This window comes from Schistocerca nitens, chromosome 4 (genome assembly GCF_023898315.1).
Source record: "Schistocerca nitens isolate TAMUIC-IGC-003100 chromosome 4, iqSchNite1.1, whole genome shotgun sequence".
Lineage (NCBI taxonomy): Eukaryota > Metazoa > Arthropoda > Insecta > Orthoptera > Acrididae > Schistocerca > Schistocerca nitens.
This window is the reverse complement of record NC_064617.1, coordinates 719,071,370-719,097,595: the sequence shown is the minus strand read 5'-3', so window position 1 is coordinate 719,097,595 and position 26,226 is coordinate 719,071,370. Positions and strand designations below refer to the sequence as shown.

Sequence of the window (26,226 nt, the reverse complement as noted above, 5' to 3'; positions counted from 1 at the left end):
TATGTAAATTGTAGACATGAATGCACAGAGAGCGATAACGAAAGTATGGAGTAGCGATAGTTAGTGAGAGTGTGTGAGGTAATATGGAGGGACGCGAGTTGTTGATTTGAGATACAAAAACTTGCCGAGACAGCGAATCAGGAAACTTACCTACTGACGATTGGGATTACCTTCGCATTCCGTATTAAAAACTGAAGTGATCATTATGAACAGAACGCTCGTACGGTTTGAGTATTACTAAACGGACTGTGTCTTAACCGGTACTGACAATGCTTTCGCGAGTACACGTTATAGTATTGCTACAATGTGAGTGAAACTGTTTTTATATTTAACGCATCGCGAGAGCCGAGGCTCCATAAAACTAATGTACTTGTCTTCTTAACGAACATCCGTAACTGTCACAGTAAACTTAATTACAGCTGTGTGTCAGGTGTAAGAACTGTTTTACTGTCTGTGAATTCGCGATCGCGATAGTGATAGTCATTTGCAAACGTGGCGAGCAATTTTATCGCGGTAGAAAATTTTCACGAGCGGTGTATAAAGTACTGACAAGGGGAGGCCGCCAATTGTGAAATTCAGATTCGATTCATACTGCGCATAATAAAAGTTCATGGCCAGAGGTGTAATGTGGCAAAGCACCAAGATGCACTTCTCAGCCGTTGTCGAGAAAATCGACAGTTAAAGAAACTGTTGCCGTGAAATACTCTCTACGATCAAGTATTTACTACAGCGTCGTGGCGCAGCGTTACACGCTCGGGTTCATAATCCGAAGGTCGCCGGATCGAATCTCACGCCATGCAACATTTTTTTTTATTATTAGCTTATTGTAATTCAAATATATATATATATATATATATATATATATATATATATATATATATATATATATATATATATAAACTATTAATGAATTGCTTATGCATGTTGGTGAAGGCGGATCGCTCTCCAATTGTACCGCCTCCATTTTTCCGTTTGTTTAACAGGGTGTACCAAAGCTCTCACGTCCGCACTGATTTTCAACGATGTTATAAGTTGCGCTAGGGACCGCATCTACCTTCTTTCGAAGTTAGCACGCAACTACGCTGTTATGCGGCGGCTCGTTTCGGCCCATTCAACGTCTGTCCTTCAAGTGTAACGAGCGAGTAACGGAGTTTATATTTCATACCTGACACAGCAAATTTGTGTTCGTGGGGTTTCTATTCTAATTCGAACGTTTGACTTACGCTATACGTATTCGTTTCGGAATATCGTTTCTACGTCTTCCGCTAACTATATGTGGTTAACATTATGAAGACAATTAATAACATTTGTGAAATACAACTTTGTTTGCAGAAAACATAATGATGTTCGAAGTCGCCAGTTTTCCACGACAAACGACTTTCAACAACTTATTATACTCGTATGCATAACTGTTGCAACTGATTGCCGGGAATATATATATATATATATATATATATATATATATATATATATATATATATATATATATATGTGTGTGTGTGTGTGTGTGTGTGTGTGTGTGTGTGTGTGTGTGTGTGTGTGTGTGTGTGTGTATACACACATTTGAATTACAAAAAAATACTAAGAAAAAAAAAGTTGCATGGCACGAGATTCGATCCGGCGATCTTTGGATTATGAACCCGAGCGCGTACCGCTGCGCCACAACGCTGTAGAGAAGGGGTTAATCGTAGAGAGTATTTGACAGCAACGGTTTATTTTAACTGTTGATTTTCTCGACAATGGCTGAGAAGTGTATCTTGGTGCTTTGCCACATTACACCTCTGGCCATGAGCTTTTATTATGCGCAGTATCAATTGAATCTGAATTTCACAATTGGCGGCCTCCCCTTGTGAAACAAGAATTTGGTGCGTATAACGAGTAATAGATGTGTATATGCTAAAACAATTATGTAGCCTATACTTAGCCAGAGGCCTGTTAAACGCCATTGTGGATGACTTGGCGTCGTAACAGAGAAAAGACATAACCAGCATACTTTGTCGTGGAAATATGATAAACGGAGTTGCTGTAATAACCTCATATGAAACATCGCAAGCCACCGCCGTCTTCTCAGCGCCTCTCCAACAAAGAACAGATAAGCTGCTTAGCTTTTAAACACAAGACTTATGCTGTCAACGTGACAACTGTTAAGCAGCAGTTCAAATTTTAAATTGTTTATTTCATTACAAAATTATTTTCTTTCTTTCCCTTTCTTTTTCTTTTGTACGTGGATAAAATTGCTGGTAGTGGACCATTAACTTTCAGCATAGTTTTGTTGACCCACCATTAGTCCAAAAAAATATTCAAATGTGTGTGAAAATCTTATGGGACTTAGCTGCTAAGGTCATCAGTCCCTAAGCTTACGCACTACTTAATCTAAATTATCCTAAGGACAAAATCACACTCCCATGCCCGAGGGAGGACTCGAACATCCGCCGGGACCAGCCGCACAGTCCATGACTGCAGCGCCCAGACCGCTCGGCTAACCTCGCGCGGCCGCCATTAGTTATAAGTATTTTTCTTTTAAATTAATGCTGCTGCCGTTACATGTATTTTGTACGTCTTTTGAGGCGACGTGTTACAAATGCGTGTGCAATGTTAGTTTCAAAGTGAGCTCCTCTTAATTGGATATTTTTTGATAAAAGCCCGTTGAAGCAGTCAACAGGTTTCGTCGGAGCATAAGGCTAAAATCCATCGACGCTGATATCTAATTCTTCCTAAAAGAAGATGTTTTAATTACTGTTAATTAATTAAAACATACATAACTTGTGTAAAATTTTACCTGTACGAAATCTAGTACCAGTTTCGTAATACCGTTATCAAATGGGATAGCTTGATATACATCGCGTTAACGTTCTGTTTGATTTTTATTTTGGTACTTGCCTACTGATTTGTTTTTGTACATCATTAGCTCTTCTAGCCTGCTTTTCGTCCCGGTTCAATCAATATATTATAAAAACGATTTACATACGAACAGAACAGGCAGTTTCTGAGGGATTCCCAACGTCGTTTGAATGCCGTGAATTATCTGTAAAATTGGCCGTCAACATTGCTTAAAATTATATTAAACTTAACTTTACTCATAAAACACATCGTAATTCTGACGTAGGGCTTGCCTGGAATGACGCCACAAACCATTAGAACAAAAGAAATAGTAGCAGTTCTGGGGAGAGTCTTGACATGATATCGAAGAGTATGGCAAGCAGACGCTTTCATGGACGTGTCCGTTTTCATGATGACGCTGTGCTGCTTTTGACCAGAGTAACCGTGGCAACTCTAACGCTGCGAAATATTTCTGTGTGTTGTACTGGTGTTATATTTTTATACTGAACAATAACAGACAAACCTTACTCGACGTTTTTGTTTGATGTATATGAAGCAAAGATCACTTCAGTGATAAAATGGGCTTTTGGACCTGCAACCCTGGATAAAGATTTCGACAGGAGTTTTAGATTTGGGATTCTACGTTATTAGTGGAGGCTCATATTAAAGGTATTTCAAATAAACTGCAGGTGGATCTCGAGCGCAGCGCATTTTTGTAAGACTCATAGGTGTCTGTGCAACAGCGAGAGCAGAGCAGGACAAGACAGTAACTTGCCTGTTTCCGCCTGCGCCACGCAATATTCGAGAAGCAGCTTACTGCACGCCTGCCAGGTATTTTGGATTGAAAACGGTGGAGCAGTTTATTGATGCAGTTCGACCGTTCATGGTTCTGTACGACGAACCTCGTGGAAGTGACACCGATCCAAATGGAAGAAAGTTAGTGAAACATATCGATCTCTGATATCAAAGCGAATTAACCGCCACACACCGTCAGGTGGCTTGCGGAGTATGGGGCTCACCATTCAACAGCGCGATACGTCACTCCACCCTCCAATTTTCTGACAGTGCAAGCTGTTTTCGTGAAACAGATGTGCATTTTCTGACAGTATTCTTGTGTTTTGAATATTCATATATCAACCAAGTTGAAACCACGCCTTGTCAGTGAAGAAAACACGGTCCAGTTCTGCGAGTCCATGGATGTCAACAAGTGGTCCTGTTCACATCTCAACAGATGTGGACTACACTACTGAACGCTATTTCGATATTTGAGGTATAGTGTACACCGTACAATAGTGTCATCCGACAATTTTTTTAACAGCTGGCGTAGAAGTGTCGCCAGCTGCCAGCTGAGAAGCGTAAACGTTTCAAAGCCGTTACTGCGTCAGGAAGAAGACAGCCACCTTGTCACTCTTAAGGGAAACAGTGAGCAACTCACCAGAAAATGGTTACAGCAACGCAAACTGAACCGCCTTCGTTACTTCCGCAACATTACACAGGGGACACTAGGTAGGAAGCAGCAACGTCTAGCAGGAGTTTGACTACGCTGTGAAGACACTGTAATAAATTCGTTAAGCAAATGTAGCGGAAATGAAGACCGCTGAAGACTAAGGAAGTGCCGGCCGGGGTGGCCGAGCGGTTCTAGGCGCTACAGTCTGGAAGCGCGCGACCTCTACGGTCGCAGGTTCGGATCCTGCCTCGGGTATGGGTGTGTATGATGTCCTTAGCTAGGTTTAAGTAGTTCTAAGTTCTAGGGGACTGATGACCTCAGAAGTTAAGTCACATAGTGCTCAGAGCCATTTGAACCATTTGACTAAGGAAGTGCAGAAACAATTCTGTCATTGCGAATGACGTCGCAGAGCACAGCCTCTCCTCGACTATATAAATACTCCACACCCATTAGCTTTTGGCATTCAGTAAGTAGGATCGACCAGGTTAACGCCATTCACACTCTGTTCTCTGGCTGTGGCATGGTAACGTCTAGAGTGTGAGATTGACCCAGTAAAGGTCTTGCTCTAGCTGCCCTCCGAGGCGATCAGTGATCCGAAGCAACGTCTGATGGGGTCCGAGGATCCACCAACATGGCACCGTTCCGGAGCAGAAGCTCTGCCCTAAGCTTCGTCTCTGCGCGCGTCTGAAGGCCTACCGTACTGGCGGGCCAGGTTCAGCAATTAGCACGTCCACACGGCATCCGACAACGCGGTCCACCTGTAGGGACACGCGAGCAGTGATCTGGAAGGGACTGGGTACTCCAAGAAACGACGTAGGAATCAAAATATACACATCCTGGTCACCGCCACCTCCAAGCAGAGTTACGGACTGGGGTGCCTACCTCTCCAGCGGTCGGAAAAATCGTCGCATCAGGGTGGGGTGACATCTACTTCCACTCCGAGCCAATACAGCGACCTCGACAGTTGTGAGTCTGCTGTTGTATTCAGTGAATTCTCCTCCGGATTACGTAGTCACCATTTCACGCAGAAGAGGCAGCAACGACTTTTATTTTCAGTAATAAATGAAATAATTTTTAATACTGTTTCATTGCGTCTTAGGACGCAGCGCATGTCCTCGGTCCGCATCCTGACGAATTAGTAGTGGTCTCCAGCCCGGCAGAGGGTGGCCCCTAGAGTAGGCAAGATGCTTTTCTTTATCCGACGCCTTTAGTTTCTGCGCACTAGGAATATGATACGCGCGAACGCAGCATCACGTCCCTCATCTCTAGCGTTCGCCAAAAAGGCCGGTCTCCCGCTTCTCTTCTCGTCTGCAACTGATCTACGTTCCCGGAAACGGGAATTGTTCAACATTGCGGTGTAGGAATATTTCCCACGAAAATCATGCATACGAACATCTGGAAAAACACTAAACACTGTTAAACAATGAAAAGTTCTTGGTCTTGGGAAAACGACATGTTTACGAAAGAATGAAATGCGCAATATTACGACGCGTGACTTCCATCCGCTACATTGGCGTCTTCGTTCGTTGTCGATAATATCTGTAGTGTCACCTTGTGGTTGTTGCTCGAAAGAATGCAATGCAACCCGTATTTGCTGACAGATTTATTTATATGTCTGAAACTTTTTGATGGCACTGCACAGTTACATCAGAGTCCATTTCCTCATCAGAATCCGACTATCAATTAGGATTCTAGAGCTTAACCATAGCTTCACAAATAAATACTGTGCGACACCGGCTAAGAAGCTGTTTCCCAACCCTCGGCGACACTGTTTCTCGTTGCTTCACCTGCGCTGCGCTACCTTGTACTGCGTCGCCTGTGTCCCAACGTGTGTCAGGCCTAAATGCTGGGACCGAAGGCACAAAGAGCGCTGTGTCGTCTTGAGAGGTGACATGCCTTTACAATGCACGCAGTGACTTGTCCCCTCTCATATTTATATCTTACTCTGAGTAATTCGATTTGGGAAAGTATAGCCGAGTATGGTCATAACAAGGCTAGTATTGAGAACTCAGGAGATATGAATATTTTCCTCTCTAACTGCATGCGGTGAAAAGTTGCTATTCCTTCACACGCGGACTTCCCACGCAGCATATCTCGTCACCCGGGTGGTCCGGTGACAGGAGGGTTCTGCTGATCTAGAAAGGGTTATGCCAACGGGTGTGAGGGAGTCGAGTGGATGCTGTCCAGACGCCGACATTGTCATAAGAGCGGGGGCGACACGCCCACAGGGACGTGAAGGAGCGGCTGGGGTCAGAGATTCCGTTACTTCGCAGAAACTTAGTGAAAACACTTTCTGACGGGCTAACACGAAGTGTGGGAATGACTTGTGTTCCCAGGCAGCCTTGTCTTGCAAACTCCCGCGTTTTCTGCAAAATCATAACTGTTATTGGCTTGCCCAGGGGATAGGTCCGTGACGTAGCAAAATCGGCGCAGAAATTGGAGCCAAGTATCTCCATTGGTGGAATAGCAGTGCTTCGGCAATAGAGTGAAATTTTCCACCGGCTTTTGAGTTGCTGATTGACACGTTTAACCACGGCCACTGTTGTGGGGGCGGTAATGTTCTGTGTTCGGCTTGTACGGGTGCTCTTAGTGGAGTCGGCTCTCGCCTTTCGGTCAAAGCAGGTTACAAAACTGAGCTCTCGCTGCTCTGGACAATCTGCCTTCCGTTGGCTGTCTAATATACTTTCATTTAATTGTAACTGTTTGACGAAGTTGCTGAAGTTTCGACTTAAACGTAACTTTCCGAGTACAGTTGTCAATTGAGCGTTCTGCGTACAAGCGGCATGTGTTGTCCGTCTTGAGCAGTTTTGGCTGAAGTTGACTGTATCGGAGTTACTGAATGACTTCGCTTGTTAAAATCAATCACTATACCGTCAGTGATTGTGTGGCGAGCCTTCTTCCTCACTCAGAGGCGCATTTGTATTGCTAGGAAGTCTTTAGTCTGGAACAACCAGACCAGGATAATTTGTTTCGGGCTATACTCGCGACATCATCATCATCACCACCATGACGGGACGTCGAAGCAACCAGCCATCGCCTCCAGTACGCCAGATCGTGTACGTGCAGTTAAGAAGACAGCTTGGTAATGTATGTCCTCAGCACCGGCAGATTAGGGAATTTTGCTATGTGACAATCAGAGCTCAGCAGAGCGCGCCTGTTCCCGTATTTTCTAACGTGGTTCTGTCTTGGGTGTTCACTGTCTGAGTTCTCACTACTCTAGCAGCAATTAATGTTGAGTTGGCTGGGTGTTTCTCTTAAGATTTGAGTTGCAAGGAATTGACTCCACATACCACATGGTCGTAAATGTCACAAGCTAGTTTATGGACAACTTCACCTTCACAGGATTTATTTGAGTATCCAATATGACGTGCTGTAAATGTTTCATGTGTTTTGTTTATTATTTTGAGTTTAGTCATAATAAATCAAATTGTTAATTTGGACAGAACTTTCATTCTGCAGATCGGTAGAGCAACCATTTTATTTCTCACTACGTTAATGAAACTTTCCTTTATCAAATTAATTTGTATCAAATTAAATTATTGCAGGTGAACTATTTTCTACTCCACTTGCAGGGTCGATTACAGTCAGTTTGCGTTTCTTCTTAATCCATGTGCAACAGCAAAAGTCGGAGTTAGAAAAAGGGGGGGGGGGCTTAGAGCATCATTTCAATATGATGATTCTAGACGAATTTAGTGTTAAATACACTGCTAGCCCCGGCACCTCGCAGTCTCAAAAGGTTAGACGCCACCAGGCTCGCGGCAGTAGTATCGAGTCATTGAAGTAGTTTGCTCTTCAGCCGACAGTATCGCCCAATGGAAGTTCAAATAAAAAGTAGAATTAACAAAAGATAATTGTACTGTCTTTCCAATTCATGACGCCCATTAACAACCTAAATTGGTATGAATTACACGCATGTAATTTAAACAGTACATGAGTTATTGGAGGTAAAAGTGGCCGATTAGTATCGATCGCGTCAGGCCGTAAGGACTCCACATTTACACGAAAAAACGGTAGCAGCATGCTTATAAATATATTAATTCATCTATGTCTTTGTTAATATCCGGTATATCCTATTGATGAACAAACTGGTCAATTATTTACTGTGTTTTAAAAAAGCACAGAGACATTAGGCTCCTGACCTACCTTTTGCTTCTTTTCTTTTGATATATGTTTATTTAATTGTTTATCTATTTAATAAGGTGTGTTAGAACGTGTTTATGGTCCAGCCGCAGGCATATTTATTTAATTTCAAGTATTTAAATGTAAATCCACTATTTCGAATATGTTTCATTATCTTTTTGAGTGTTCGTTGGCTAGGAGACATGGCACGAACGCTCTAGCCAATCACAGCTCTCGTGAATGGGGAGACTGGATGGAAGCAAGTTCGGGAGAGGAGAACACAGAAAGTTCGGGCAGTGCGGAGTGCTGGACGGTACGGCACAGGACACGGGAGTGAGTGCTGGACGCGGACAGTACAGCGCGACGGACGCACAGTCGATAGACGGACTGGGAGAGTGTGGAGCAGTTTACGCGTGGTCGCGGCAAGTAGAAATATTTCGTAGTGCTGACCTGTGCACTTGTGAGATTTCCGTGGCTTCTACAGTGAAGACGTGGTGTACGCTTAGAAGTGAATATCTCGCGAGCTTTATTGTTGTTCATAACTAATTACGTGCAGTAGGAATCTATTGTTTCCCTGTTACTCAAGTTATGATTTATATAATTGCTGGACCATCTACACCAATAAGTGTTTTGCAGAAATATACTACATTCTCAAAAGTACTTCTACTATCGTACTCATCATTTAAAGTTGTTAAGATAGTACCTGCAGATTTTATTTAATCGCAATCTTTCATTTATAAACGTCTGTGTTGCGTTCAAAATCCGCAATTGCCGAGTGATAGGAGCCTTCGACCATTCGATTCATGTATCTATTCATATTGTATACTGTAGACCCCCCCATGAACCATAGACCTTGCCGTTGGTGGGGACGCTTGTGTGCCTCAGCGATAGCCGTACCGTAGTTGCAACCACAATGGAGGGTATCTGCTGAGAGGCCAGACAAACGTGTGGTTCCTGAAGAGGGGCAGCAGCCTTTTTAGTAGGTGCAGGACAAAAGTCTGAATGATTGACTGATCTGGCCTTGTAACACTAACCAAAACAGCCTTGCTGTGCTGGTACTGCGAACGGCTGAAAGCAAGGGGAAACTACAGCCGTAATTTTTCCCGAGGGCATGCAGCTTTACTGTATGGATAAATTATGATGGCGTCCTCTCGGGTAAAATATTCCGGAGGTAAAATAGTCCCCCATTCGGATTTCCGGGCGGGGACTACTCAAGAGGACGTCGTTATCAAGAGAAAGAAAATTGGCGTTCTACAGATCGGAGCGTGGAATGTCAGATCCCTTAATCGGGCAGGTAGGTTCGAAAATTTAAAAAGGGAAATGGATAGGTTAAAGTTAGATATAGTGGGAATTAGTGAAGTTCGGTGGCAGGAGGAACATGACTTTTGGTCAGGTGAGTACAGGGTTATAAATACAAAATCAAATAGGGGTAATGCAGGAGTAGGTTTAATAATGAATAAAAAAGTAGGGCCGGCCGAAGTGGCCGTGCGGTTCTGGGCGCTGCAGTCTGGAACCGCGAGACCGCTACGGTCGCAGGTTCGAATCCTGCCTCGGGCATGGATGTGTGTGATGTCCTTAGGTTAGTTAGGTTTCACTAGTTCTAAGTTCTAGGGGACTAATGACCTCAGCAGTTGAGTCCCATAGTGCTCAGAGCCATTTGAACCATTTGAACCAAAAAAGTAGGAGCTCGGGTAAGCTACTACAAACAACATAGTGAAAGCATTATTGTGGCCAAGCTAGACAAGAAGCCCACGCCTACGACAATAGTAGAAGTCTACATGCCAACTAGCTCTGCAGATGACGAAGAAATTGAAGACATGTACGATGAGATAAAAGAAATTATTCAGATAGTGAAGGGAGATGAAAATTTAATAGTCATGGGTGCCTGGAATTCGATAGTAGAAAAAGGGAGAGAAAGAAACGTAATAGGTGAATATGGATTGGGGCTAAGAAATGAAAGAGGAAGCCCCCTGGTAGAATTTTGCACAGAGCATAACTTAATTATAGCTAACACTTGGTTCAAGAATCATAAAAGAAGGTTGTATACATGGAAGAAGCCTGGAGATACTGACAGGTTTCAGATAGATTATATAATGGTAAGACAGAGATTTAGGAACTAGGTTCTAAATTGTAAGACATTTCCAGCGGCAGATGTGGACTCTGACCACAATCTATTGGTTATGAACTGTAGATTAAAACTGAAGAAACTGCAAAAAGGTGGGAATTTAAGGAGATGGGACCTGGATAATCTGACTAAGCCAGAGGCTGTACAGAGTTTCAGGGACAGCATAAGGGAACAATTGACAGGAATGGGGGAAAAAATACAGTATAAGAAGAATGGGTAGCGTTGAGGGATGAAGTAGTGAAGGCGGCAGAGGATCAAGTAGGTAAGAAGACGAGGGCTAGTAGAAATCCTTGGATGACAGAAGAAATATTGAATTTAATTGATGAAAGGAGAAAATATAAAAATGCAGTAAATGAAGCAGGCAAAATGGAATACAAACGTCACAAAAATGAGATCGACAGGAAGCGCAAAATGGCTAAGCAGGCATGGCTAGAGGAAAAATGTAAGGATGTAGAGGCTTGTCTCACTAGGGGTAAGATATATACTGCCTACAGGAAAATTAAAGAGACCTTTGGAGAAAAGAGAACCACTTGTATGAATATCATGAGCTCAGATGGAAACCCAGTTCTAAGCAAAGAAGGGAAAGCAGAAAGGTGGAAGGAGTATATAGAGGGACTATACAAGAGCGATGTACTTGAGGGCAATGTTATAGAAAGGGAAGAGGATGTAGATAAAGATGAAATGGGAGATATCATACTGCGTGAAGAGTTTGATGGAGCACTGAAAGACCTAAGTCGAACAAGGCCCCGGGAGTAGACAACATTCCATTAGAATTACTGACAGCCTTGGGAGAGCCAGTCCTGACAAAACTGTACCATCTGGTAAGCAAAATGTATGAGACAGGGCGAAATACCCTCAGACTTCAAGAAGAATATAATAATTCCAATCCCATAGAAAGCAGGTGTTGACAGATGTGAAAATTACCGAACTATCAGTTTAATAAGCCACAGCTGCAAAATACTAACACGAATTCTTTACAGACGAATGGAAAAAATAGTAGAAACCGACCTCGGTGAAGATCAGTTTGGATTCCGTAGAAATATGGGACCACGTGAGGCAATACTGACCCTTCGACTGATCTTAGAAGCTAGATTAAGAAAAGGCAAACCTATGTTTCTAACATTTGTAGACTTGGAGAAAGCTTTTGACAATGTTGACTGGAATACTCTCTTTCAAATTCTGAAGGTGGCAGGGGTGAAATACAGGGAGCGAGCCGGCCGCGGTGGTCTCGCGGTTCTAGGCGCGCAGTCCGGAACCGTGCGACTGCTACGGTCGCAGGTTCGAATCCTGCCTCGGGCATGGATATGTGTGCTGTCCTTAGGTTAGTTAGGTTTAAGTAGTTCTAAGTTCTAGGGGACTGATGACCACAGCAGTTGAGTCCCATAGTGCTCAGAGCCATTTGAAAAGGGAGCGAAAGGCTATTTACAATTTGTACAGAAACCAGATGGCAGTTATAAGAGTCGAGGGGTATGATAGGGAAGCAGTGGTTGGGAAGGGAATGAGACAGGGTTGTAGCCTATCCCCGATGTTATTCAATCTGTATATTGAGCAAGCAGTAAAAGAAACAAAAGAAAAATTCGGAGTAGGTATTAAAATGCATGGATAAGAAATAAAAACTTTAAGGTTCGCCGATGACATTGTAATTCTCTCAGACACAGCAAAGGACTTGGAAGAGCAGTTGAACGCAATGGACAGTGTCTTGAAGGGAGGATATAAGATGAACATCAACAAAAGAAAAACGAGGATAATGGAATGTAGTCGAAGGAATTAGATTAGGAAATGAGACACTTGAAGTAGTAAAGGAGTTTTGCTGTTTGGGGAGCAAAATAACTGATGATGGTCGACGTAGAGAGAATATAAAATGTAGACTGGCAATGGCAAGGAAAGCGTTTCTGAAGAAGAGAAATTTGTTAACATCAAGTATAGATTTAAGTGTCAGGAAGTCGTTTCTGGAAGTATTTGTATGGAGTGTAGCCATGTATGGAAGTGAAACATGAACGATAAATAGTTTGGACAAGAAGAGAATAGAAGCTTTCGAAATATGGTGCTACAGAAGAATGCTGAAGATTAGATGGGTAGATTACATAACTAATGAGAAGGTATTGAATAGGATTGGGGAGAAGAGGAGTTTGTGGCACAACTTGACTAGAAGAAGGGATCGGTTGGTAGGACATATTCTGAGGCATCAAGGGATCACCAATTTAGTATTGAAGGGCAGCGTGGAGGGTAAAAATGGTAGAGGGAGACCAAGAGATGAATACACTAAGCAGATTCAGAAGGATGTAGGCTGCAGTACGTACTGGGAGATAAAGAAGCTTGCACATGATAGAGTAGCATGGAAAGCTGTATCAAACCAGTCTTAGGACTGAAGACCACAACAACAACAACAACTGTAGACTCAGCAGTATTTGGCTTGTAATGCGGCAACTACGTATCCCAGCCCCCAGACAACGAAACAAGCCAAAACTTTTAATATTGCAACGTTGAGTCTGAAGGTTCGTAGTTGTTTAGAAAGCCCGCAACTCGGGACTTTTTTTAACTGATCTTGACACTGGCAACGGAAAGCTACGTTAGTAAAGATACCAGGTGAGAATCAGGCAAGTTCCATTTCGATTTTTTACAATTTTTATAGGGTGGTTGGCGAATGACTCACCAGCCACAAATATTTTTAAATGTTTTATTTTTTTGCCATAACCAGCATCCCACGCTCTAACTTTTTAATTTTGTATTTCCTGCAACTAACTCATAAACTGGAATGATAAACAAATATCTGTAGACATAAATGTGTGTACATATGTATCTGCTTTATAATATGCAAGCAGTTGGCTTTGCAGTATTTCGTCAATAATTTTACTGACACTAAAAAAACTACTAAAAATAATTTGTCCTATTCTGTTTTAAAAATAAGTTTACTCTTAGAGTTCAAACATAAAATATTTTTCTGTTGTTAACGTGTTCTATTTTGCACATCCCACACATCATCTTTCGTCTGTTTACATCCTTGGCCAATATTTAATGACTGATATCTTTGTATCTTCCCTCAATAATAATCTTTGCATTGAAAACAAAAACACCAAGCGTATAGCACATGTGTGATGCTCAAGACTGACATTAAGAATATCATGAAGTATGCCACAGTAATTCATGCAAAATATGTGTGCTGAGTGGAACTCAGCAACGTATACATCGAGCTGGAAAACCGCATGGACTGTAACAAACAAACTGGCATCTACTGAAACTTATGTGAGTCAACTTAACTATTTTGCACCATTTATAAATAAATACAAGCACTTTAGCGTATTTTTATTAATGAAAGAACTTATAAAGAGGCACTAAATACTCAAATATTCTTGTGCAGAGTGGAATCAGACGACATGCTGTTGGTCAAAACATCTGTGTAACGAAAAAATATTAGCCACCTGAAGATGGGCATGGTAGCCCGAAACCGGTTATGGCACTAGAACAAAACATTTAAAAAGTATTTGTGACTAGTTGCGTCATTCATCAACTATCATTAGCGGCCGCGGAGTTCACAAGATCCAACACGAATAAAATAACACTTTTATATGGTGTTTTTATAACTCAAGTAACACTTACCTTCGGTAAGGGCTTCCGTTCCTTTTCGATGTGAAGGCCAGTCATCTCTATTACATTGGGTAGACGTGGGTGCGGGTAATTGGCACTGAAGTGGTTGTTCGCCAGGAAAAGACTCATGTTACGCATCATGTCCATGAGACTAGGAACATCTGGTCCAAAATGCTTCCGTATAATCTTCTCATGTACAGGCAAAATGACACTCGCACCAGAGTGCGCTTGCCTGAACAGGGAAAGAAAGTTGTCCATTCTCTGCCAGAAATCCATGTGGTCTGTGTACGGTGCCAGAATCTCTGGCATGTACGACGGATTCACAGTGTCACCCATGAGGGCACTGATCCCGCCAGTCATCCCCATCGAAAGGAAGCCGATGACAGGCGGCGGCCCCAATTTGTGGATGAAACCAAAGTAGCAGAAAGTGGGTGCCGCCTCCACGATCACGACATCAAACTTCTCATCCTGCCTGAAAAGACATAAAAAAACCAAAATCTTTGAAGCTAAACAAGATAATTAGTTTTATAACTTCACCATCCACACGTACAACTACACTTTGCAAACTATAGTCACGGGCTTGGCAGCAGGTGACTCCCATATTATTAGATACTCTTCCAGTTCCATTGATGTACGGAGCACAGGAAGAATGGTTGCTAAACGAGCTGTGCAGGCTGTAGTTAATCTGATTGTACCTTCGTGGTCGCTACGAAATCGATACATAGGGGGTTGTAGTATATTACTAGAGTTATCAATTGAACATAGTCCTTGAATTTTTTTTATTTTTTTATTTTTTATTTTATTTTTTTTTTTGTTTGTTTGTTTTCACTGGATAGTTGACGTCCCCCTTAAGCATCTTCCAGATCAAGTTTTTCAAAATGTCCCTGTTGCTCTTCCAAGGGTCAAATATACCTGTGACCATTCTTGCCGTCCTTGTTTTTTCAATATCCCACTTAGCCCTGGTTGGTATAGGTGCCACAAATTCTAGCAATATCACATTGAGTTGTATTGTATATAGTGTAGCGCAGCGGTTAGTATTGCTGGCTGGCGTGCTGTAGGTAACTGGTCCAAACCAGACCACCAGAAATTATTTTTTATTTAGTATTTGTCATTTATGGAAGGTTCACGAGATCTCTTAAGTTTTTAATGCTCATATTTTCTGAAATATTCTATGTTTATAGAAATAGCAGCACTCTCCATCCAAGAGCTCAGTTCTGCTTCGGATGTACATTAGTGTTGGTAACGAACATGCTTTTAGTTATAACAGACCTACACACCACTACGCACCACACATACTGTTGTCTGGGACTCTGTAGGAATCAGCATCGGTTTCGAAAAAGACGATCGTGTGAAACCCAGCTCGCGCTATTCGTCCACGAGACTCAAAGGGCCATAGACACAGGTTCACAGGTAGATGCCGGGTTTCTTGACTTCCGCAAGGCGTTCGATACAGTTCCCCACAGTCGTTTAATGAACAAAGTAAGAGCATATGGACTATCAGACCAATTGTGTGATTGGATTGAAGAGTTCCTAGATAACAGAACTCAGCATGTCATTCTCAATGGAGAGAAGTCTTCCGAAGTAAGAGTGATTACAGGTGTGCCGCAGGGGAGTGTCATATGACCGTTGCTATTCACAATATATATAAATGACCTTGTGGATAACTTCGGAAGTTCACTGAGGCTCTTTGCCGATGATGCTGTAGTATATCGAGAGTTTGTAACAATGGAAAATTGTACTGAAATGCAGAAGGATCTGCAACGAATTGACGCATGGTGCAGGGAATGGCAATTGAATCTCAATGTAGACAAGTGTAATGTGCTGCGAATACATAGAAAGATAGATCCCTTATCATTTAGCTACAAAATGGCAGGTCAGCAACTGGAAGCAGTTAATTCCATAAATTATCTGGGAGTACGCATTAGGAGTGATTTAAAATGGAATGATCATATAAAGTTGGTCGTCGGTAAAGCAGATGCCAGACTGAGATTCATTGGAAGAATCCTAAGGAAATGCAGTCCGAAAACAAAGGAAGTAGGTTACAGTACGCTTGTTCGCCCACTGCTTGAATACTGCTCAGCAGTGTGGGATCCGTACCAGATAGGGTTGATAGAAGAGATAGAGAAGATCCAACGGAGAGCAGCGCGCTTCGTTACAGGTTCATTTAGTAATCGCGAAAGCGTTACGGAGATGATAGATAAACTCTAGTGGAAGACTCTGCAGGAGAGACGCTCAGTAGCTAGGGACGGGCTTTTGTTAAAGTTTCGAGAACATACCTTCACCGAAGAGTCAAGCAGTACATTGCTCCCTCCTACGTATATCTCGGGAAGAGACCATGAGGATAAAATCAGAGAGATTAGAGCCCACACAGAAGCATACCGACAATCCTTCTTTCCACGAACAATACGAGACTGGAATAGAAGGGAGAACCGATAAGAGGTACTCAATGTACCCTCCGCCACATACCGTCAGGTGGCTTGCGGAGTATGGATGTAGATGTAGATATAGACACATTATTTGTAGATATATTGTACTTTTACTGTCTCTTACTACAAGTGGCTGATCACCCACAAAAAACTGCAATACCTTGCTACACCCTTGAATGCCGGCCGAAGTGGCCGTGCGGTTAAAGGCGCTGCAGTCTGGAACCGCGAGACCGCTACGGTCGCAGGTTCGAATCCTGCCTCGGGCATGGATGTTTGTGATGTCCTTAGGTTAGTTAGGTTTAACTAGTTCTAAGTTCTAGGGGACTAATGACCTCAGCAGTTGAGTCCCATAGTGCTCAGAGCCATTTTTGAACACCCTTGAATGGCTTTCGTAATGTCAAACTATGCAATTGCAATTTATTCAAATGAGGATCGTTAAATCCTTGCTCTATAATGAATTTATGATAAAACTGTGTCATACCTAGATACGCTAGTAGCGAGGGTCGTGTTGTCAAGGTGAAAGTTGCGTCGCCCGGCGACCCCCTAGTGGAGGGCAGCATTTGTTCTGCTATATAGCACGTTTCTATGCTCGCCGGGAGAGCAGAGTTGTAGGATGGGAGAAAGAACTTGTATCAGCAGAAGGCTGGCACTCTCCCATGTTCAGAATAGCACCTTCAGCAGATGGGAACCTCCAGATTTCTGGAGAAACATGACGGCGCCACGGAATTAGCAAACTAGCCTCAGGTACATTTCTTAACTTTCCCAGGAGCTGGGAAGCGAGGCTAGCTGCTGGAAGCAAAACGCAACTGGAAAAATAAGGTGATGTCATGAGGCCAGATCACATAAAGCTTTTTGGAGAAGAGAGAAGTATAGAGGAATCGTTGAAGTTCCTTATGTGATGTTCTCTCTTAGGATTTTTGCTCAATAATTCTTGTAAAAAGATGGTTAGTCCGTTTTTCTTGGCGGAAAGGAAAGGTTTTTCTTGGAGGAAAGGAAAGAGCAGGCTGTTAGATTCTGATAGATAAGAGGGGCTTCAACGTGGGTCGTGGCGCTGAGCACGTCTCTGCAGGCTGCAGTCTCCACTGTAGCATTCGATTAGAGGCCCAATTATCGAGTCTCGAGTCTGCAGCAGTGGTTGTCTAGCACCATACGGCAGACAACCGGAGATGAAGGCAACGCCCTGCTCGTCTTATTCCGATAATTTATCGTGAGCAGAAACAGCAGCATTGTCGCGCTGTGATTATCCCTGACCAGCATTCACTCTTAGCATTGCAATTAGCTGTTCCAAGTCCATCAGTACATTAGCAGATGCATGTGTCTTTTCAGACAAACACTCTGCCAAGCAGTCACTGTACTCGTGCAGTAGGAAAATGTGAGTTATTTCAGAACTTCAGATGCGTTTATAGCTGCCCATTTCAGCTTTGACAACAAAGAGTTAATCATATTTGAAGTTTATGGTACAGATTTCATAGTTTTTAACTTTGTTTTGTGAGTCATATACGTTTTCATTTTTGTAGTTTATGTGAATAAATTAATATGTTCATTCAAATTGTGTTTTTGTTAACACCTTAAACATTTTCATTATTGATATTAGGCAGTTTCCACCTTCAGAATCTACAGATGTGGCTTTAACGTTTCTTTGCGTTTGCTAATTCATTTGCGTGTTGCAATGTTGCTTGTGTCTTAAGGGAATGTGTCTGTCTCATAATTAATCCTGATTCAGATTTCACTTATTAAACACATGGGGTTTTGCGCCTGGACCATGGCTCCATTGTACCAGCACACCTCCTACTGCCACAGCGAAAGCCTCACACCACCCAAGACAGTTCTTACCTCTCGCTCACATCCACGTACTTACCAGCGCTCAGTTAACCTTCCCCATCTCTTCCCTAGAGCCATTGTGATCGTTGTATACCAATCACCGCTAATTCCCTTCCCACTCTTTATGGGCAATACGGTAACGGCATCCATCGTCTAGTGACTGAGTAATACTGTAATATACAATGATGTAAAGTGAAAATACGGACGTAGATAACCAGACAGTGGGTTCTCGTATGGCTCACGTGAAAGACTTCGGCATATGCATCATGTGCCCCATTTCATGTTATATGAGAGGCGTCTGACGTGGCGCGAAACGCCTTTCATGCCATGAATTCGTTTGTGTGACGACCTACTTCAAAGATCTGTAGTCATATACACTATGTGATCAATGTATCCGGACACGAGGCTGAAAATGACTTGGCGCCCTCCATAGGTAGTGCTGGAATTCAACATGGTGTTGGCCCACCCTTAGCCTTGATGACAGCTTCCACTCTCGCAGGCATACATTCAATGAGGTGCTGGAAGGTTTCTTGGGGAATGGCAGCCCATTCTTCACGGAGTGCTGCGCTGAGGAGAGCAATCGATGTCGGTCGGTGCGGCCTGGGACGAAGTCGGCGTTCCAAAACATCGCAGAGGTGTTCTACAGGATTCAGGTCCTTTGTAGGCCAGTCCATTACAGAGATGTTACTGTCGTGTAACCACTCCGCCACAGGCCGTGCATTATGAACAGGTGCTCGATCGTGTTGAAAGATACAATCGCTATCCCCGAATTGCTCTTCAACAATGGGAAGGTTCAAAAATGGTTCAAATGGCTCTGAGCACTATGGGACTTAACTTCTGTGGTCATCAGTCCCCTAGAACTTAGAACTACTTAAACCTAACTAACCTAAGGACATCACACACATCCATGCCCGAAGCAGGATTCGAACCTGCGACCGTAGCGGTCACGCGGTTCCAGACTGAAGCGCCTTTAACCGCACGGCCATTCCGGCCGGCTGCAATGGGAAGGAAGAAGGTGCTTAAAACATCAGTGTAGGCCTGTGTTGTGACGGTGCCACGCAAAGCAACAAGGGGTGCAAGCCCCTTCCATGAAAAACACGACCACAACATAACAGCGCCCCTCCAAATTTTACTGTTGGCACTACACACGCTGGCAGATGACGTTCACCAGGCATTTGCCATACCCACACCCTGTCATCGGATCGCCAGATTGTGTAGCGTGATTCGTCACTCCACACAACGTTTTTCCACTATTCAATCGTCCAATGTTTACGCTCCTTACACCAAGCGAGCCGTCATTTGGCAATTACCGGTGTGATGACTGGCTTATGAGTAGCCGCTCGATCATGAAATCCAGTTTTACAACCTCCCGCCTACTTGTCATAGTACTTGCAGTGTATCCTGATGCAGTTTGGAATTCCTGTGTGATGGTCTGGATAGATGTTTGCCTATTACACATTACGATGCTCTTCAAATGTCGGCGGTCTCTGTCAGTCAACAGACGAGGTCGGCCTGTACGCTTTTGTGCTTTACGTGTCCCTCCACGTTTCCACTTCATTATCACATCGGAAACAGTGGACCTAGGGATTTTTCTCGTTTACAGACGTATGACACAAGTGACACCCAATCACCTGACCACGTGCGAAGTCCGTGAGTTCCGCGGAGCGCCCCATTCTGCTCTCTCACGATGTCTAATTACTGAGGTGGCTGATATGGAGTACCTGGCAATAGGTGGAAGCACAATGCACCTAAAATGAAAAAAATATGTTTTTGTGGGGTCCAAATACTTTTGATCACATAGTGTTTCTGTCTACTGAGGTAGTAGACCTCTCACTGGGAACTGCAAGGCTTGCCTTGATAGGCCGTGTGAACTTTGATGTGAGCAAGACAACAGGAAAACTAGACCGCATAAATAGTTTTACAAACCCTGATAGCTTTGCACATTTACACTAGACTTAGCGCATTAAGTGGACCACACCCTAACCATGGAAAACACCCCCATACCTTAACACCCTCTCCTCCAAGCTTCACATACTCCAATCCTCCACAAGCGCTCAGTCAAGATCCACGTCCTCTTAACGTACCACACTCATTTTAGTTGTACTTCAATCTGGACTGAGATAATCTGCCTCAAGCGGAGATTTGAGGTTTATTAAATTTTTTTGCTGTGAAAGTCGGGTCTCGTGGACTGGTGGTAACGAGCGTTACGGGAAACTGAGAGGCCGCTTGATCGAATCCCGGCCGGACGATGGAAATGTTTCGGTATACTTTTACACTCACCTTCACCTCTTGATGACGTAAAGATATGCCAGGAATGACGCTTGGTTCGGATTCCATGTTAATCCGTAGGACTACTTTCCCAAGTAGGACTACTGTATTAGGTTAAGGGCACATAAACCACCGAGTGGCGTCCAATTGAAAGAACTTGCAAACAGGCGGCAGAACATCCCTCTTTAGGGACCAGCCAGTCATACCATGCGAATGTACAGGGTGGCGCGTATAAAAGCAGCCCTTGCAAGTATAAAGGAAATGCAGTTAAATTAGAGAAACGAAGAGCTGAAATGGACTTACTATTTATTTATAATGAAAAAGTACAGTGAAAAATGCAATTGTAGAAGATGCTGAAATACCAATACACAGCTCTTCACGTCTAAGCATATTCGGATACACTCTGAGTAAAGTTCTGATATCGATGGCGGCAACTTGACGTCTGATATTGTCTTTCAGTTCCTGTGTTATATGTTGATTTGTTCAAGTGCCCCCACAGGAAAAAATCACATGTTGTTTGATCCGGCGAACGTCGTGGCCATAAATGTTTGCTGACAGTTCGTTCCTAGGTGAAGATAGCATGGACTCAGTCCAGGGATACTTTAGACGTGCGGTAGGTTGGTGGTTCTGAGCACTATGGGACTTAACTTCTGAGGTTCAAAAATGGCTCTGAGCACTATGGGACTCAACTGCTGAGGTCATTAGTCCCCTAGAACTAAGAACTAGTTAAACCTAACTAACCTAAGGACATCACAAACATCCATGCCCGAGGCAGGATTCTAACCTGCGACCGTAGCGGTCTTGCGGTTCCAGACTGCAGCGCCTTTAACCGCACGGCCACTTCGGCCGGCGTGCGGCAGGTTTCCCCATCTTGCTGGAAGAAGCAGTCTTGTCTTCCCTGTTCAATGATTTGAGCACAAAATGTATCAGAGATTTCCATGCATGAACCGTGTTGAGCGTAGTGTCAAAAAATATCAGGACAATGATACGCGTCCCTGTTAAAAATAGCCCTGTTAAAATTAGCGTTTGCTGCATTTTTTTTTCATGGAATGGTTGCTGACACACAGTGCTAGGGTTCTCCGTTGCCCACACTTCGTGTTGTGTGAATTCACATGATCGGAAAGTTGAAACCATGCTTCATCGCTTGCAATGTAACAGCCGCTAACATGAGTAACGTAGAAGTAGTGAAGCAACTTAAATCACTTAATAAAAGAAAGTCTTCTGGTCCAGACTGTGTACCAATTAGGTTCCTTTCGGAGTATGCTAATGCATGAGCTCCATACTTAACAATCATATACAACAGTTCGCTCGACGAAAGATCCGTACCCAAAGACTGGAAATTTGCACAGGTCACACCAATAGTCAAGAAAGGTAGTAGGAGTAATCCACTAAATTACAGGCACATATCGTTAATGTGTATATGCAGCAGGATTTTGGAACATATGTTGTGTTCAAACATTATGAATTACCTCGAAGAAAACTGTCTATTGACACACAGTCAACATGGGTTTAGAAAACATCGTTCCTGTGAAACACAACTAGCTCTTTATTCACATGATGTGTTGAGTGCTATTGACAAGGGATTTCAGATAGATTCCGTATTTCTGGATTTCCGGAAGGCTTTTGACACTGTAACACACAAGCGGCTTGTAGTGAAATTGCGTGCTTATGGGATATCGTCTCAGTTATGTGACTGGATTTGTGATTTCCTGTCAGAGAGGTCACATTTCGTTGTAATTGACGGAAAGTCATCGAGTAAAACAGAAATGATTTCTGGCGTTCCCCAAAGTAGTGTTATAAGCCCTTTGCATTTCCTTATCTGTATAAACGATTTGGGAGACGATCTGAGCAGCCGTCTTCGGTTGATTGCAGATGACACCGTCGTTTATCGACTAATAAAGTCATCAGAAGGTCAAACCAAATTGCAAAACGATTTAGAAAAGATATCTGAATGATGCGAAAATTGACAGTTGACCCTAAATAACGAAAAGTACGAGGTCATCCACATGAGTGCTAAAAGGAATTCGTTAAACTTTGGTTACACGATAAATCAGTCTAATCTAAAAGCCGTAAATTCAACTAAATACCTAAGTATTACAATTACGAATAAGATAAATTGGAAGGAACGCATAGAAAATGTTGTGGAGAAGGCTAACCAAAGACTGCGTTTTATTGGCAGGACACTTATAAAATGTAACAGACCTACTAAGGAGACTGGCTACAGTACACTTGTCCGTTCTCTTTTAGAATACTGCTGCGCGGTGTGGGATCCTTACCAGATAGGACTGACAGAGTACACCGAAAAAGTTCAAAGAAAGTCAGCACGTTTTGTATTATCGCGAAATATGGGAGAGAGTTTCAGAGAAATGATACAGGATTTGCGCTGGACATCATTAAAAGAAAGGCGTTTTTCGTTGCAACGGAGACTTCTCACGAAAGTCCAATCACCAACTTTCTCCTCCGAATGCGAAAATATTTTGTTGACATCGACCTACATAGAGAGAAACGATCACCACGATAAAATAAGGGAAATCAGAGCTCGTACGTAAAGATATAGGTGTTCGTTCTTTCCGCGTGCTGTACGAGATTGGAATAATAGAGAATTGTGAAGGTGGTTCGAAGAACCCTTTGCCAGGCACTTAAATGTGATTTGCAGAGTATCCATGTAGATGTAGATGTAGATGTAAGAAAGCACCTGCTGGGGTTATTAGAAAGCCACGTGCAGTAATGTAAACGTTTCTCACTGTCATCGATAGCCTAATTGCTGCAAAACTGTTACACAATGTGGCTTCAAATTAAGACTTTTCAATATCCGCTGGCAACTTCTCCTACTTGAATGAGCCTGTTAGACAATTTACGTGTAGTCTTCTTTGCGATTTGAATGATTCTTCGGCGAATGTCTGGTGTGCGAACAGAAGGAATTCTTCGTCGTTTTACATATTACACAGATCTGTAGGTGCGTCAATATTTATAGAGACTCTGTATTGCCCTCTTTGCTGGTAGTCCTCTATCCGGATACTTGATCCAGAAAATTTCGCGGGTTTCCTTAATCGAACATGTTTTCAAATACGCTTCCACAATTTCAATTCTTTCTTCTATCGAGAAAGTCACTTTGCAGACCGCAAAGAGAAACGTCTAACTTCACTGATGAAATTAACTGAAATGCTGACAGAAAAATACTATCAATCGATTATTGCATAAAACTGTTCATTTTTATAGCTATTTACTCTATTTCACAAGTCGAAATATTGCATTCGCATTCAGAGGGGAGGCGGGTTACTTTTAACTGCGCCACCCTGTGCTTCAGTTATGTAGAGAAGTCTGTGTCGCTGTTGAACTGCGAGCTACGTCCAAGCCAATAGGAAGACATCGAGATAATTCCTTTTACCACAATAACGCAGTGTTTTCAAACTATTAACAGGTAATACAGGGCACATACGAGGTTAAGTCGATTATTATCCGCAAATTAGTTATAAAATTTTATTGTAATCAAATAGGAAACTTCCAAGAACATCATTTTCGACATAGTCTCCTTGCGTTTCGACGCACTTGGTCCGTCGTTGTACAAGCTTCCTGATGCCCATATAAAAGAAGGTTCTCGGTTGAGCTGCAAGCCAGGAATGCACCGCTTCTTTCACTGCTTCGTCCGAGGCAAATCGACGGCCCCATAATACCTGCTTGAGTGGACCAAGCATGTGATAGTCAGAAGGGACAAGATCGGGACTATATGGAGAATGATACAGTACTTCAAATTTGAGTTACTGGAGCGTTTCAGAAGTGTGGGCAGCAGTATGCGGACGGGCATTGTCGTGCAACAACACACCTTTCGACAGCAACCCACGGCGTTTGCTTCGAATTGCAGGATTTAGTCTGGCAGTAAGCATTTCACTGTAACGTACACTATTTATTGTTGTGCCCCTTTCCCCATAATGTTCCAGTACTGGACTCTGTGCGTCCTAAAAAACCGTAAGCATCATTTTTCCTGCGGACGGTTGGGTCTTGAACTTTTTCTTGCACAGCAAATTTGGATGTTTCCATTCCATACTCTGCCGTTTGCTCTGCGGCTCGTAATAATGGATCCATGTTTCGTCACCAGTAATGATTCTGTCTAAGAAGTTGTCCCCTTCGTTACCAAAGCGATCCAAATGTTTTTTGCAGATGTCCAAGCGCGTTTGTTTATGTAACTGTACGAGTTGTTTTCGGACCCTCCTTGCACAAACTTCATGACACCCAAGTCTGTTGTGGATGATTTCGTAGCCAGAACCATGACTAATTCGCAGACGATGTTCCACTTCATCAATAGTTAATCGTCTGTCTACGAGAATCATTTCACGTGAACGCCCAATGGTTTCTTCATTTGTGGCGGTAAACGGTCGTCCGGCTCCTTCATCGTGCGTAACACTTGTGCGACCATTTCGGAATTTTTCAAGCCATTCGTAAACACTCCGTTGTGGCAAAACGCTGTTCCCGTACTATACCGAAAGTCTTTCATGAATTTCGGCCCCTGATACGCCTTCCAACCACAAAAAACGGATCACTGAACGTTGTTCTTCATTAGTACAAATAGACAGCGGTGCAGCCATGATTAACAGCGATAACGAAACTAACCTAGCAGCTTGAAAATTGCAGAGCTATAACAACAAATAAACAAAGCATGCGTCACAACATAAAACAACAGTACTACCAAAATAAACAAAAATGTAACTAAATTGCGGATAATAATTGACTTACCTTCGTATATCAAAAGCAACTTGTACCTGTAAGATGCAATCGCTTTACACACACAGTTCGTCGGTGCATGAGGTCCACAATGATGATTCTAACTTCAGTTTGGTCTTGGTTAATTCTGGTTAACCTCCATTTGTTTGCACTTTGTGTAAGTGCTTGCCATTTCAAAACTTAGATATTATCAGTCAAACTGTACTTATTCGCAAGTGGTTCATATATGATATAAAAGCGTAACGACATTCCTCTCAACAGCGAGTAGTTCGCCTTCCGAAATGTTAGCACATGCATTGACAATACGCTGACGAATGTTGTCAGGCGTTGTCGGTGGATCACGATAGTAAATATCCTCCAACTTTCCCCACAGAAAGAAATCCGTGGACGTCAGATCCGGTGAACGTGCGGGCCATGGTATGGTGCTTTGACGACCTATCCACCTGTCATGAAATATGCTATTCAATACCGCTTCAACCGCACGCGAGTTATATGCCGGACATCCATCATTCTGTCATGCAGTGAAACATCTTGTAGTAACATCGATAGAACATTACGTAGGAAATCAGCATACATTGCACCATTTAGATTGCCATCGTTAAAATGGGGGCCAATTATCCTTCCTCCAATAACGCCGCACCATACATTAACCCGCCAAGGTCGCTGATGTTCCACTTGTCGCAGCCATCGTGGATTTTCCGTTGCCCAATAGTGCATATTATTCCGGTTTACGTTACCGCTGTTGCTGAATGACGCTTCGTCGCTAAATAGAACGCGTGCAAAAAATCTGTCATCGTCCCGTAATTTCTCTTGTGTCCAGTGGCAGAACTGTACACGACGTTCAAAGTCGTCGCTATGCAATTCCTGGTGCATGGAAATATGGTACGGGTGCAATC

At 43.0% G+C, this 26,226-nt stretch overlaps 1 protein-coding gene across 1 annotated transcript in view; it reads right to left on the bottom strand.

Moving 5' to 3' along the window:
• The window catches only part of LOC126252026 (UDP-glucosyltransferase 2-like), a 167,797-nt gene that overhangs the window by 27,611 nt on the left and 113,960 nt on the right, over positions 1–26,226 (bottom strand). The window contains exon 4 of the mRNA XM_049952812.1: positions 14,109–14,568. Coding sequence (XP_049808769.1) covers positions 14,109–14,568 — 460 coding nt within the window. The remainder of the gene's footprint in view (positions 1–14,108; positions 14,569–26,226) is intronic.